The sequence below is a fragment of the Diabrotica virgifera genome, chromosome 7 (genome assembly GCF_917563875.1).
Source record: "Diabrotica virgifera virgifera chromosome 7, PGI_DIABVI_V3a".
NCBI lineage: Eukaryota > Metazoa > Arthropoda > Insecta > Coleoptera > Chrysomelidae > Diabrotica > Diabrotica virgifera.
This window is the reverse complement of record NC_065449.1, coordinates 7,368,041-7,383,223: the sequence shown is the minus strand read 5'-3', so window position 1 is coordinate 7,383,223 and position 15,183 is coordinate 7,368,041. Positions and strand designations below refer to the sequence as shown.

Genomic DNA, 15,183 nt, shown 5'->3' with positions numbered 1-15,183 from the left:
CCTTGAAGACACTGGAGAAACAAGGGGAGGAGCATTAAATCCCAGACAAAAAAATGCAGATATTTCTTCGATTTTTAAGTGATCCTGGATTTCAAATTGGAGTTGGCAAGGATGAAGGTGTTCATCGAACAACAGTGAGTAAAACTGTGAAATTTGTTTTGACTAAAATAATTCAAAAATCACATATTTGGTTACGTTTTCCTTTAAATAACATTGCTGAAGCACAACAAGAGTGGAGTGCTAAGTATCAGTTTCCTTGGCATTTGGTGCTGTTGATTGTACACATATAAGAATTCCGAAACCATCTGAGCATGGAGACGAATACTATAACAGAAAAGGTTACTTTAGCATAAATGTACAGGCAACATGTAATGCAAAAGAAGAATTTACTTCCATAGACGCTCAGTGGCCTGGGTCAGTACACGACAGTAGGATACTAAAGAATTCTGCAATTTATGTCGAAATGAATAATATGCGGCATAATATCTAATATGGTGTTATTAGGTGATTCTGGTTATGGAATCAGACGTAGGCTGATGACGCCATACAGAAATCCCGAAACTCGTGAAGAAATTGCGTTTAACACACTTTTCATGAAAGAAAGAGTCATAATCGAAAGGTGCTTTGGCCAACTGAAGAGAAGGTTTCCAATTTTGCAATATATGGTTAGAGTAAAACTAGACAGAGTTGCATCTGTTATTATTACTTGTGCTGTACTTCATAATATATCATAGTATTTAAATGATCCACTTCCTGTCGATGAAGAAGAAGATGTCATGAATGACGAAGAAGAAGAGCAATACAATTTAGAAAATGACGCTGAAAATGTTATGAGAAGGGGACTCCAACGGAGAGAAGAAATCAAACATTTAATTTACCAACTAAACATTTAATTATATAAATTGTTATAGTTATAAATTCAAAATTATATTCAAAAACTGTTGAAACAAATAAAAATATACAGGGTGTGTACCTTAAAAAATATATCATATTTCATAATTTATAACATTGTATATATTTTATCTAAATATAAAGAAGTTGAAATTTCGGGACCTTCGCTTTCGGGACCTTGGGTTTCGAGTAGACTTTGACGTAGCTTGTTCAATAAAAGTTGTTCTAGCTCGATCTGCATGCGCGTAAGTTTTAACTGCTCAAGAAGAACCAGTCTTTGTAGATCTGCTGTGCATAATTTTGCAGTCTCATCTGTTTCTTGCCCTTCCAGCTTATTTCTTTTTGCTTGTGATGGTGTAATATAAGAGGAAGGAGGAGGAGGTCTGACTAAAACGTGCCTTGTCTTCGCTGGTTTTTGCATTTCTACATTTTCCAATGGCTTCAATCCCGTTGTCGCCGCTCCAGGAATTTTATGCAATGTTGGGTTTTTCTCATCTTTATCTATAATGTCCAGCAATTTTTTTTCCCAATCTTTCAAAATGATTTTTTTATTTCCAGTTGCTTTCATATCTGTTTTCTTTTTTAATTCGTTTTTCATATTTTGAATCTTTTTTTTCAATTGTTTTACATTAACACTTTTGCCATAAATCGTTTGGTATGATTCCTGCATTTTAATTAAGGAAATTTCCTTATAGTGTAGGAAACAGAGGTTGAACCTTGCAAAATGGACACAAGTCCGGTTTTATTTTTTTTCTGTTATATCAAGGGGTGCTTATTATAAGCCTAACTTTTTCTGAAAAAACTTCGCCCCGGAACCCCCCTTTTCACCCCTTTAAAGGGGGTAACTTGTGGTTTTTGCGGAACGTAGCCCTTCCTGTACCTTTTACAAAAATTTTTTTTTATAGAAATATGAAGAGGACTATATTTTCTACGATTTATTTCCCGACAGCATATGTGTATCATCCACCGTTTAGCGGGGGCGGCGCCCCGAAGTTGAAAAGTTTTTAAAAAAGATGTTTTTAAAAAAATATATTTTTCCCTAACCGTGACGGAAATTAAAAAGAAATTCAGCGACAGTTATTCACAAATAAGTGACTGATTTTTTGGTATAGGTTTCACTTAAGGGTAATTGCCATATTCTTAATTACAGGGTGTTACATTTTAAAAAACCCCTTTTTATACCATCTGAACCGTTTATGCTAGAGTGAAACGACTTTCAGCGATTACCCATGTACTGGTGATATTTACACATTTGTATAATACACCCCCACTTTTTCCCCGTAACCACCCCAAAAAAAAAGAAGAATTAATAAATAAAGTGATTTTCTTGGAATCCTTCACACACAATGCCCTTTATTAATATGCTTCATATATCATTTTGTGCACGTTATTATTACCCATGTATGGACACTAAAAGCAATTTCCTAGTGCAACCCCTGTAGCCAAAAAAAAAAAAAAAATAAAATGGGTGGTTGAAATTTTTTTTTGTTTTCTCTTTTTGATCCATATGGGCATATGCTTCATCAATAGTGCTTTTCAAAAATATATATGGTTATTGCAACATCTCTGCGGAAACCACCCCTATCCTTGAAAATATACTGCAGAAACTACCCCTATCCCTTGGCGAGGATGTTTTTACGATTTTCTCATTACCTATGCATTCTTTTTAAACAAAACTTATACAAGGATAAAGACCACTATTTACTCTAAAAATTAGGTCCTATTCATTTTTTTCGTATAAGCAACCGTTACGGCACCGTGGAGACGTAAACCTCATATATGCTTTGCCAGGCTCCAGTTTTTGATTTTTTTTCGTCATCTGTTTGTTTTATTGCTAACGTACTTATGTAAAATAAAACAACACAGTGTAACCTACAAATTATGACCTATGCACAGTTTACATTCTTTGCTCCCCAAAGCCACAGTGGTGGCCCAAAATCAATTTTTGCATATTTTTGCCACCTACACGCATTTTATTGGATTAATGCTGCCTTAACAGCACAATATTTACCCCTAAGTGGTCGCTAAGCAGTGGCGGATGCAGGGAGGGGTGATGGGGGCGATCACCCCCACCCCTCTCAAACCAAATGATATTATATTTAAAGATTATAAAAATATTCATTTATTTTTATAGAAATATTAATATTATATTATTATAATATAGATATTAATATTATTTTTATAAGAATGACTTTTTATGCTTTAGCGACAGTGGCAGATCCAGCATCGTTAAAAGAGGGTGCCAATTGGCCAAATTTCTATAAAAATAAAAGAATATTTTTATAATCTTTGAATATAATATCACTTGGTTTGAGAGGGGGGTGGTGATCACCCCCATCACCCCTCCCTGGATCCGCCACTGCTTAGCAACCTAATAAGGGTAAATATTGTGCTATTAAAGTAGCATTAATGTAATAAAATGCAAATGCGTGTAGGTGGCGAAAATATGCAAAAATTGATATTGGTCCACCACTGTGGCTTTGGGGCGCAAAGATTGTAAAATGTGCATAAGCCATAATTTGTAGGTTACACTGTGTGGTTTTATTTTACATAAGTACTTTATCAATAAAACGAACAGATGACGAAAAAAAAAAACAAAAACTGGAACCCGCCAAAGCATATATGAGGTTTACGGCGCCACTGTGTCGTAACGGTTGCTTATACGAAAAAAATGAATGGGACCTAATTTTTAGAGTAAATAGTGATCTTTAACCTTGTATAAGTTTTGTTTAAAAAGAATCCATAGGTAATGAGAAAATCGTAAAAACATTCTCGCCAAGGGATAGGGGTAGTTTCTGCAGTATATTTTCAAGGATAGGGGTGGTTTCCGCAGAGATGTTGCAATAACCATATAATTTTTGAAAAGCACTATTGATGAAGCATATGCCCATATGGATCAAAAAGCAAAAAACAAAAAAAAATTTTCAACCCCCCATTTTATTTATTTTTTTTTTGGCTACAGAGGTTGCACTAGGAAATCGCTTTTGGTGTCCATGCATGGGTAATAATAACGTGCACAAAATGATATATAAAGCATATTAATAAAGGGCATTGTGTGTGAAGGATTCCAAGAAAATTACTTTATTTATTAATTCTTCTTCTTTTTGGGGTAGTTCCGGAGAAAAATGGGGTGCATTATACAAATTTGTAAATAGCAACAGTATATGGGTAATCGCTGAAAGTCTTTTTACTCTAGCATAAACGGTTCGGATGGTATAAAAAGGTGTTTTTTAAAATGTAACACCCTGTAATTAAAAAAAGGACAATTACCCTTAAGTGAAATCTATACCAGAAAATCAAACAATTATTTGTGAATAATTGCCGCAGAAATTCTTCTTAATTTCCGTTACAGTTAGGGAAAAATATATTTTTTTTAAAAACATCTTTTTTAAAAACTGTCAACTCTGGGGCGCCACCCCCGCTAAACGGTGGATGATAGACAGATACTGTCGGGAAATAAATCGTGGAAAATATAGTCCTATTCATATTTCTATAAAAGAAATTTTTTGTAAAAGGTACAGGAAGGGCTACGTTCCGCAAAAACCACAAATTACCCCCTTTAAAGGGGTGAAAAGGGGGGTTCCGGGGCGAAATTGTTTCAGAAAAAGTTAGTCTTATAATAAGCACTCCTTGATATACCATAGAAAAAATAAAACCGGACTTGTGTCCATTTTGCAAGGTTCAACCTTTGTTTCCTACACTATTATTTTTTCTTATTAATGGCAACTGCGATTTATCAAATAAAACTTTGTGATTAGATAAAGCCTCTATGAAGCGCAAATTGCCACTTTGTTCTTCACCGACTTCGGAGTCAAGAGATTCACTGTCGTACTCGGAACTCATTTTTAACACTTTTACAAACGTGTGTCTGCTAATGGTTGTAATAAATAACTAAATAAACTAAAAAATCTGTTGACAAAAATAGAATACAGCCGGTTTTTATAAGTTTTTTTTCTAGATTTGTGTTTCCTGTTGTTAGTTTAAACTTAAATTTTTTAGTATACACTTATAAGTATAAGCAAAATATTATTCACAAATTTTTCAGAATGTACTTAAACTTATAGTCGAATCTAATAAGATTGTACTTATACTATAACTGAATTCTTAAAGTAAACACTTATTTTTTATTAACACTGCTCAGTTCATTAGACATTTTTTGTCAGACACATGCACGATTCTATAAGATTTGTACGCAAGCATGGAATTTTTCATGATCATATAGAAGTTTATATTTACATGCTTTGCTTATCGTAAATGTTATAACATTTTATCCTTGGTCCATTATTGTCTGTCTACTAAAAATAGAAAAATAGAAGAACAACTTGGCGATACACAGTTTGGGTTCCACAATAACCTTGAAACCAGAGAAGCACTATATTTAGTATTCAGGTTATGGTAAAGAGATGGAGAGACATCCGGTTTATATGTTTTTGAAGTTGTACTTCTTTACCGGCGATAGAGGGTTAATTTTTATATGTTAAAACCTATCAGCCCGGCGCATGCGCATTATAACTTTGTTCTGATTGGATGTTCAAATGACATGTCAAAAATTATCTGATATGGCAGCTGTAGGACAGCTGTGGTTTGGAGGTAAAGGTAAAGGTAAACAAATGTATAATATATTAGTTTTATTGTTGTGAGGACAGAAACAAAAAAGTTTATAATAGTGTAGTGACTTTTAAATAGTTTTTAAAAGCAACAGGTACGTAATAATTGTTAATGTATCATGAGTATAAACCTACCTATTTGATCTGCCAAAATACATAGTATGTAATACTTTTATTTATATAATTTGATTACCATCAAAATTTCTATCAATATTCACCTAATATATTGTTTTCTTACTCTATGTTTTGTTGTATTTTTTCAATTCTAAATCATTTCAATTCAAAATTAAAATAATTTGATCAATTTTCAAAATATCAAAATATCACAAGTTTAATCCGTTTAGTTAGTCGATCTTACTCGTTACTCTCTAACGCATTAAATTGTATGTGACAGAAAAAAAGGCACGTCTGTGAATAATTTGGTAATTATTTTAGTTCGGTGATTATTCTAGTTGTCGATAGATGGCGCCATAATCAAAAAAGAATTATTTATTAAATAAAATAATAATATTATCAATATAATCTGTACAATTTATAAGACTATACAAATGAAAGAAAATACCATTTTATAAATGCAATAGACACAATTGATTTGGTTTTATTCCAAATTGAAAATAAAATTTGACAATTGTCAGATTTAACTAAAATGTCACGTTAGAATAAATGTCATAAATGTGTATTATCACGGACTTACCTTTTTTTCTATAATTTGTGACGCACTGAAAAATGTTCATGAAAAGGAGAATATGCAGACGACGCAATACTAATCTCTCGGATGATTTACAACGTATGCTGCACCAATTTAGTATAACCGCCAGAAGTTTAACATGTAAATTTCAGAATTTCACGAATTATTTCATACATGACTAATGAGATGTACTAGTTAAGTATGTACAATTTAAGTGGACAACGTCGGAAAAATCGTGTTGTGAATAAACAAATAAATGTACATATTATCTGCTTATTTCCAAATCACAAAAAATTATTGAAACAGTATAACACTAGTTAAAGAACAAGAACAAGAAGTAAGAGTAGAAAAACTATCTTACCAGTAACTCCAGCCAATTCAATGGCAGTGGCGCAATAAATGCTCGTACTGGCCGCTTGTTGAAGGCTCTTCGTGAACGGCCTCACGATGGCGAACAGGACCCTGTACAGCCACCAATTCCTGGCCAGTTTGGAAGACACCATGTTGCCGGGGTGCAGGCTGAACACAGATATGCCGGCCGTTTGGAGGTTCTTGGACAACTGGCGGCCGAAGAGGACATTGCATAGTTTGGAGTTGTTGTAGGCCATCATGTCCCAGTATTTGGCAGCGGAGTCCGGCGAGAGGGTCAGAGGGGTAATGTTCTCGATGGTCAGGTTGGCAAACCTAGATGAAAGCTATATTTATATAGGGTGTTTCATTAATAATTGGAAATATTTTAACTGTAGATTCCTTGGCTCAAAATATTGAGGTTTAACCCGAATCATCTAGTCCGAAAATGCTTTCCGAGGGAGCTAGAAGGGATCTATAAAGATGGCGTCTTTTGATTAGTTTTCTTAATAGTCGAACCCGCTTATTGGAATAGCCTTCGTGCCAAGCAAAAATATTCTTATAACCGGGATATTCTAATAACCGATCATTGGTGGCTAGCCATAATAAGTGTACCGAATATACGTAATAATAGTACATACTATGTTAATATGTATATATGTATGTGGTTTTAGGTATTTTTATGTCAATATGTTTTTTTTTTTTTTTTTTTATTTTACAAAATAGTCGCATCAACCTCGGAGGTTATTAGCGACATATACATATACATAAGGTAATTTATTTACATATGTTAGATTTTGTTAAATACATTGATATCTTTAAGGAATTTTACCAAGTGTTCAATTTTACAATTTTCTCCTAAGATTTCACTTGTTGATCCGAGGATGTGGTTGTTCTGTCTCTGCAACTGGTATTTTGGACACTCTGCAAGTACATGCTTAACACTTAGTGGGATATTACAGTTTTCACATAAAGTGGGATTAGTGTGACCAATTATGTGTCCGTGGGTAAGTCGGGTATGTCCTAGACGAAGGCGAGTAACAATGACATGGTGAGTTCTGTTGTGAATTTGAGATTTCCACGGTTTTACAAACGTTTTCACTTCGCGAAGTTTTGAAGTTGAACTGTCCCACTGGTTTTGCCACAGATTTTCGACTTTCACTTTAATAAATGATTTTAAATCATTAAGAACTACATCTCTCACTTCACTCGCGGTTTCACTGTCCCTGGCTTGTTGGGCTGTCCGATCCGCCGCTTCATTTCCTTGGAGGCCAATGTGTGAAGGAACCCATAGGAATTGTACAATATGGTTGTTGTTTTGAATGGTAGCTAGTTCTTTTTTAATTAGGAGAGCAATTGGATGCTTCGTGTACAGTTGGTTAATGGTATGGATGGAACTGAGGGAATCGGTAATTATAAGAGCATTGGATATATTACTGGAGTTAATATGAACGAGAGATTGATAGATGGCGTATAGCTCGCCAGTATGTATACAGCTTAAGGATGGTAGTTTATACTCAAGTGTACTATTTGGAGTAATGACAGCTGCCCCAACTCCAGTAGATGTTTTAGAAGCGTCTGTATTATTGTGATCTTGATTCTTGATATGAGATAATATTTTTATATGTCATTTAATTTAATCAATGCTTTAATACTAATCTAATTAATTTACCAGATCACATATCAATGTGTTTTCAATCTCAGGGCTTTTTATAAAATTAAGTACTTACATACGTGGCTTCTAAGTATTTCTTAATGGTTCCTAATCGGGATAGGAAAGAAAAGAGTAAAATAATAACACATATGGGTTACAATTGTAATCAAAATATTGTTTATTTTATTTAAATGGCAATCACTGCTTAATATTTGCTATATCTTATTATTCTTAAACATAACATTTACACATGGGAATCTTATTTCCTTTTTGTTTCCAATTGAAAGTTTTTATTAACATTTAACTATTATGATTTATTAGCAACAATTCTATTTAAGTTTGATGAAGCTTTTCTGATATTATTGATTATGTTTCTTCAATTTTAAATGTGGTATTTAATACGAAAAACCCATACATTCATGTCCAAACAAATGAGACTGACCTTTTTCTGGTGCTCTGAGAATGTCTTCACACAAGACCCGTTTCCTGCTATCCTTGGCTGCAATCAAAAACCTCGTCCTGGCTTCCAGTAATGTTCTCCTCTGAAACTAGCTCGTATAGCTCTCGTTTCCTGCTTCTGTCGTGATGCTGTGTTCTACCTTTTTCGAAACTGCAATCAGCTACCGGGAACTCTTGGCTCAAGGAGGTTCTTTTACTCTCAACCTGGCCTACCTCTCGTTCTACGATCGATAATCCACACTCACGGAACTACACCGGCTTTCTCACTCTCCGTACACTACCGTCTACTACTCGACTTCACTTCTCGACAGCTCAAAACATTCTGATCTCTATTTGTCATTCATTCCCCTACTTTCTAAATATCCCTTCCAGATTCACAAATCAAACTTCCACCACCAACTCTCATTCGCAGTATTCCTCAAAACCAATTTTTAAACTTTCTAAATATGCTTAATGGATTTCAAAGAAAATAGTTAATTCCCATTCTAAAATTACTTTCTACTATATACAAATTTTTAATGACCTATTCTCTATTTCCACTTAGTCTTATTTAGCATCGGCTAATGATCGATCCTTCCGCGAACAACGATAATGACCTATTAACGATTTCACTTGAGTCTTATTTAATCACTTCTTAAAATTAAATATAACAATTTGTTGTATACAGGTTGTTCTAAATTTATATGCCCGTGGTTGAGAAAATTGAAAATATTTTATATTAAATTGAATTCTGTTTATAATTATCAAATTTTAATTTTCATATCAAATAGAAATATAACAAATCCCCGCCTTGTATTCGATAAAATTTATCTGCATTTTTAAATAAATTTTCTCGAGGGCAAAACCAACTCCCTGTATATTTCCTTACTTTAATCTACGTCTTATATCCTACTTACTATCTACTTCATGTAATTCTGTCTTTTATTCGTGATATTTGTATACATCGTGAATATTATCAATTCCTCGGATCTTTTCCGAGTTCCTGTGCCTCAACTCATAACTATTTATCCCATTTTCATTATTCACGATATACGGGCCTTCGAAAACAGGCATCAACTTTGCGCAAATGCCCCCAGGAAGATTTGATACTCGTAATGCCCTCACGAGTACTTTTTCACCCTTTTGGAAAGTCACTGGTCTTCTTTTTCTATTTTGTTCCTGTCTTTGGATATATTTTTCGTTGCTTCGCCGTAATCTTCTCTGTACGGTTTCAATCACCTGTTGATATTCTTTTGGCTCTTGGTCTTCCCATGGCCTTATCGGCAGTACACCCTTCATGATGTATTCTGGGGTCTCTTTTGTTACTGTGCTCGGAATTGTATTTAGATACCTTTCTATTTCCGCCATTTTCCTGTCCCAGTGGCGATGTTGACCATCTGTTGCAATGCGAAGAAATTTCGTCACTTCCTGTATGAATCGTTCCGAAGGATTACTCTGTGGATGCCTGATGCTGACAAAATTTGTCTCTATTCCTCGTTCTCGAAGTTGTCCCTTGAAACGATCATTTCGGAAATACGTTGCATTGTCCAGTAGAATCTTTTTTGGTGTTCCTACTATGGCTATAAAATTGTCGATTTTTCTTAATATTTCTTCCCCCTTTGTGGTGCGGCAACTATATAATTTTACGTATTTTGAAAACACATCCACCATTACCAGAATATGTTTGTTCCTTTTTGTGGTCATAATTAGATCGCTTAACATATCTATTGCTACAATGTCTAGTTTGTTTCGGGCTTCAATATTTTTGGCAACATTTTCGTTTTTGAAATTCCGACTCTTATATTTTTGACATACATCGCACTTCTGGGTAATTTCCTTTGCAATGCGGTAATCCTGTCGGCTTATGTAATTTTCCCTAAAAACGAGCCAAACTTTTCTGCTACCGATATGCCCATTGTCCTCATGTAATTTCTTTATTATCTTTTCGGCCAATGTCTGTGTCACTAAATATAGTTCCTTTCCGTCTATTCTCTTAAAATACAGTCGGAAAAATGAAAGAATACCCATGAACGAACATATGAAACACGCTGTATTTTCCTGTCACCGTGTCACAAAGAAAATTGTCCAGTGCAAGTACATGTAACAATAATTATTACATGCAATTGTGCTGGCCAATTTTTTGTGTGACACGGTGACAGGAAAATACAGCGTGTTTTATATGTTCGTTCGTGGGTATTCTTTCATTTTTCCGACTGTATATGTTATTTTCTACTTCCGCTCTTCTTTTCTCTCTTTCCTCTAGGTCTTCCTGGTTTGTCCTTATCTCATTTAAAGAATATATCCCTTCTTCTTGTATTAATCTATTTAGTCCCACCTGTAGAGTAATTGTTTCCTTTTTTCCGGTGTCCTCATCCCGTGTTAGAGCGTCGGCTATTATGTTGTCTTTTCCTTTTATATATCGGAACTCAAAATCATACTCCTGTAATAATAGAATGCCTCTATGTATTCTATTATTTACTAATCTATTCTTCATGATATGTACTAAAGCTGCATGGTCTGTTTCGATTGTGAATTTTGCTCCCAATAAGTAAAACCTCACTTTGTTTACGCAATATAGTACACTGGCAAACTCCAATTCTGTAACACTATATTTTCTTTCATGTGTTTTAGTCACTCGAGATATAAAACATATCGGTACTTCTTGGTCGTTTTGTATTTGAGACAGAACTCCTGCAAATTTTTGTATGGACGCATCAGTTCGGAGTATAAAAGGTAAATTGTAAATGGGGTGGTATATTTTCGTTCCTTTTGAGAATTCTCGTTTTAATGTTTCGAAAGCTTCCTCCTGTTCTTCTTTCCAATTCCATTTTATTCCTTTTTTAAGCAATTTTATCAGAGGGATTTCCTTTTGGCTCAAATCGGGAATCAGCTTTTTAAAATAATTTATCGTGCCAAGAAAACCTCTCAATGTTTTCAAATTCGTTGGTCTTGGGTATTCATCTATGAGCTTGACTCTGTCTTCGGCTAATCTTACTGTTTTGGTGTCCAATTGAAAACCCAAATAAATGACTTCTTTTTGAAAAAATTGACATTTTTCAATGTTTAATTTCAATCCCGCTGTGTCCAATTCTTTCAGAATTATTTCTATGTGTTCCAGATGACTCTGAGTATCTTGTGAAAAAATTAATAAATCATCGATATAATGAACTATGAAATCTTCATGGCGATTCAAAATGGTATGTAGAGCTCGGACGAGTGCATCACAAGCACTCTGCAATCCAAATGGCACTACCTTAAACCGGTAGACAATACCATCAATAGAAAAAGCGGTGTAGTTTCTACACTTTTCAGCTAACGGTATCAACCAAAAACTGTGTTTTAAGTCAATTTTCGAAAATATGTGTGACCCGGTGATTCTTCCAAAAATGGCCTCGATGTTTAGAGGTGATTCATATTGTGATACAGTGTGCTGGTTGATATTCCTGGCATCTAAACATAATCTCAATTCTCCATTGCTTTTCTTTACTATCACAATCGGGTTAACATACGGTGAATCACATCTTTCGATGATTTGATCTTCCAACATTTTATTTATTTCTTCTTTCACCTCTTGTCGATACTTGTATGGAATCGGGTAAGTCTTTGATCGAAAATTTCCCAAGTTTTTCACCTCAAATGAATGTTCGTACTTTTTAGCCACTCTGTTTTCCTCATTGATCAAATTTTCGTAGTTTCTTAACATCAACCGCAATTCTTTTTCTTTCCCTTCTCCACATATCAATTTTCTGTCTTTTTTTTCAGATTCTTCACACATGTTTACCGTGCATTCCGCATCCTCGTTTGCATATACCTCCTCTTCAAATACCACTGTTTCAATCATATTCTTTTCACTTTCATTTTTTAGCTTTATTTCTTCTTCTTCTGAGCTCGTCTCTTCTTTTGAGGAATCCCAGGTTTCCTTTGTTTCTGGTACTCTCAAATTTTCTTCTTCTGGGCTCAACTCTTCTTTTGAGGAGCCACAGGTTTCATTTTCTTTTATCCTTTTCTGACTTTTTCTCCCTTTTCTTCTTTGTCCTTGCTTCGTTGCCAAATTCATTTCCACTGTTTGTTCTTTACCTGATTCGTCCGTATTTTGTTTCTCCTGTTCCTTGTCCTGTTCCTTTTCTTTTTCTTCTGTTAGTTTCATCGTATTATTTTTAAAATCTATCACTACATGTTTTTCTGCCAATTCGTCGACTCCTACTATCATGTCATGTGACATATTTGGCATTATTACACATTGTAGTGCATACATATTCTTACCCAGTCGTACCATTACTCGTATGCCTTCATTTATAGTTGCCAATGTCCGTTTGTTTGCGCCCACTAAATTTACCCTAGGTATTTTGTAAATTAAATTTGTTAAGTTAACTTCTTCTATTAGTTTTCTGTTGACCAATGTTATTTCAGATCCAGTGTCTATCATAATTTTAATTGGTTTCTCGTTGATAAATCCATCCACAAATTTTAAATTAACTCCATTTTTCTTTTCGTTGTTTCCTGCCAATTTAATAAACTCCTTGGGGTGACAAAAGATTCCTGTTTGATTTTTGGTTTTTAGTGAGCGCCGTCGTGAAAAAAACGCCGGTTGCTCATCGTTGTTTATATTTTCGTCATAATGTCTCTCTCCGTCATATTCATCTGTCTGGGTATTATTTACTTCTCTTCTATTTTCTCTTGGTCTGTCGGATCTGTTTCGGTTTTCTCGATATCCCTGTTCATTTTGTCTACCATTATTTCTGTTTTCTTGATTTGAGCGTGTGGTGTTTCTATTCTGGTATTCTCGATTTCTGTCCTCATTCCATTGCCTATTTCTTTGTTCATAATTTCCTCTTCCGTTGTCTCTATTTTCGTTTTCCCTTCTGGGATTAAAATCTCGTCTTGTATAGTCCCTCCTATTTTGATTTCTATCTCTGTAATCTTGTGTTTCTCGGGGCCTGTAATCTTCTCGCGACTTTCTTGATTTTCTTTCTCTTAGACGTGATTCTCTTATTTGTAGGAATTGGCATAAACTATCTATGTCTTTGTAATTTTGTAATGTGATATGGTCTTCCAGCGTTTCCTCGAAATGTCTTGCAATCAGTTCGACTAATTGTTCCGATGAGTAATTATATTGTAAATGTTTTGCATTATTGTAAATCTGCAAAGCATATGTCCTTTCTGATACACCCATCCTATCATTGTATTTCCCATTTTGCAATTCCTTGTTAATTTCCAATTGTTGGACTTTTCCCCAGAAATAATTCAAAAATTTTTGTTCAAATTGTTGCCAATTGCCGAATTCTTCTTCTTTGCTATCGAACCATAGGCTTGCTTCATATTTGAGATGGTTTCTGATAGTTTCTTTTGCTGTTTCGAAATTTCCGATGTGCTGTATTTTCTTTTCAGGCTATTTATGAACGGCACTGGGTGTAATCTTCTTACATCCCCGCCAAACCTTATCTTCACGTCATCTGTGCTATGTATAACCATTTCTCTTCTTTCTCCGACATTCTGTTGCGTCCTGTTTTCGGTGACTTGTTTTTCTATTTCTGTGATTCTTTTTTCCACTTCTTCTCTGTCTACTTGAATAGCATTTTCCAACTTATTTTCCAAATTTTCTAGTTCCTTTTTCTGGCCATTCGTTAACTCCTTTATTTTATCTTGAATTTTCATTTCATACTTTTCTATGCGTTCCTCCATTTTCTTGTTGTTCTCTTCTATGGCTTGTTTTGTTTCCTTCTGATTTTCTTGCATTATTCTTTTTGTTTCATCCATTTTTTGATCCAATTTTTGTTGTGTTTCATCCATTTTTTGCTGTGTTTCCTTCATTGCTAGTTTTGTTTCCTCCTGATTTTTATCCATTGTTCGTTTTGCTTCATCCATTTTTTGTGACTGGAGTTGCATAAGTTGTAATAGTTTATCTATTCCTGATAATTCTTGCTGTTCTGATGCCATGATTGTCGTGTCTAAAATATCTTCTTGGTCTGAATGTTCTTTTTGTTTTTTGTTGTCCTTGCTTTGGCTTCTTGTCACTGACATTTGTTTTCAAGAAGTACTGTCCCCGCCAAATATGAAATTTTACTAGTATGTTACCAAGACGACTTTTTCTCACCCAAATATTATAAATTGTCAATAAATATATCAAATGTAAATATCGTAAAAATAAAATATTAAATCAGTTATGTAAAATTTGTACCTAAAGAGATCTAAAATTTTATGTTATCAAATGTAAGTATCTCACTTTTTACCACAGGCATATAAATTTTCAAATACCGGCTTTACTCTTTCTATCCTTCAAATTTGCCACTAGAAATACTTTACAATGCCCTCCACGTTGGACGACAGTTATTGTGATCTTGATTCTTGATATGAGATAATATTTTTATATGTCATTTAATTTAATCAATGCTTTAATACTAATCTAATTAATTTACCAGATCACATATCAATGTGTTTTCAATCTCAGGGCTTTTTATAAAATTAAGTACTTACATACGTGGCTTCTAAGTATTTCTTAATGGTTCCTAATCGGGATAGGAAAGAAAAGAGTAAAATAATAACACATATGGGTTACA

The 15,183-nt window shown here is 34.2% G+C and overlaps 1 protein-coding gene across 2 annotated transcripts in view; it reads right to left on the bottom strand.

Annotated features, from left to right (window-relative positions):
- The window catches only part of LOC114340116 (WW domain-containing oxidoreductase), a 73,372-nt gene that overhangs the window by 33,241 nt on the left and 24,948 nt on the right, over positions 1 to 15,183 (bottom strand). For both annotated transcript variants that reach the window (XM_050655679.1, XM_050655678.1), the window contains exon 5: positions 6,548 to 6,870. In XM_050655679.1, the coding sequence (XP_050511636.1) occupies positions 6,548 to 6,870 (323 nt within the window). The remainder of the gene's footprint in view (positions 1 to 6,547; positions 6,871 to 15,183) is intronic.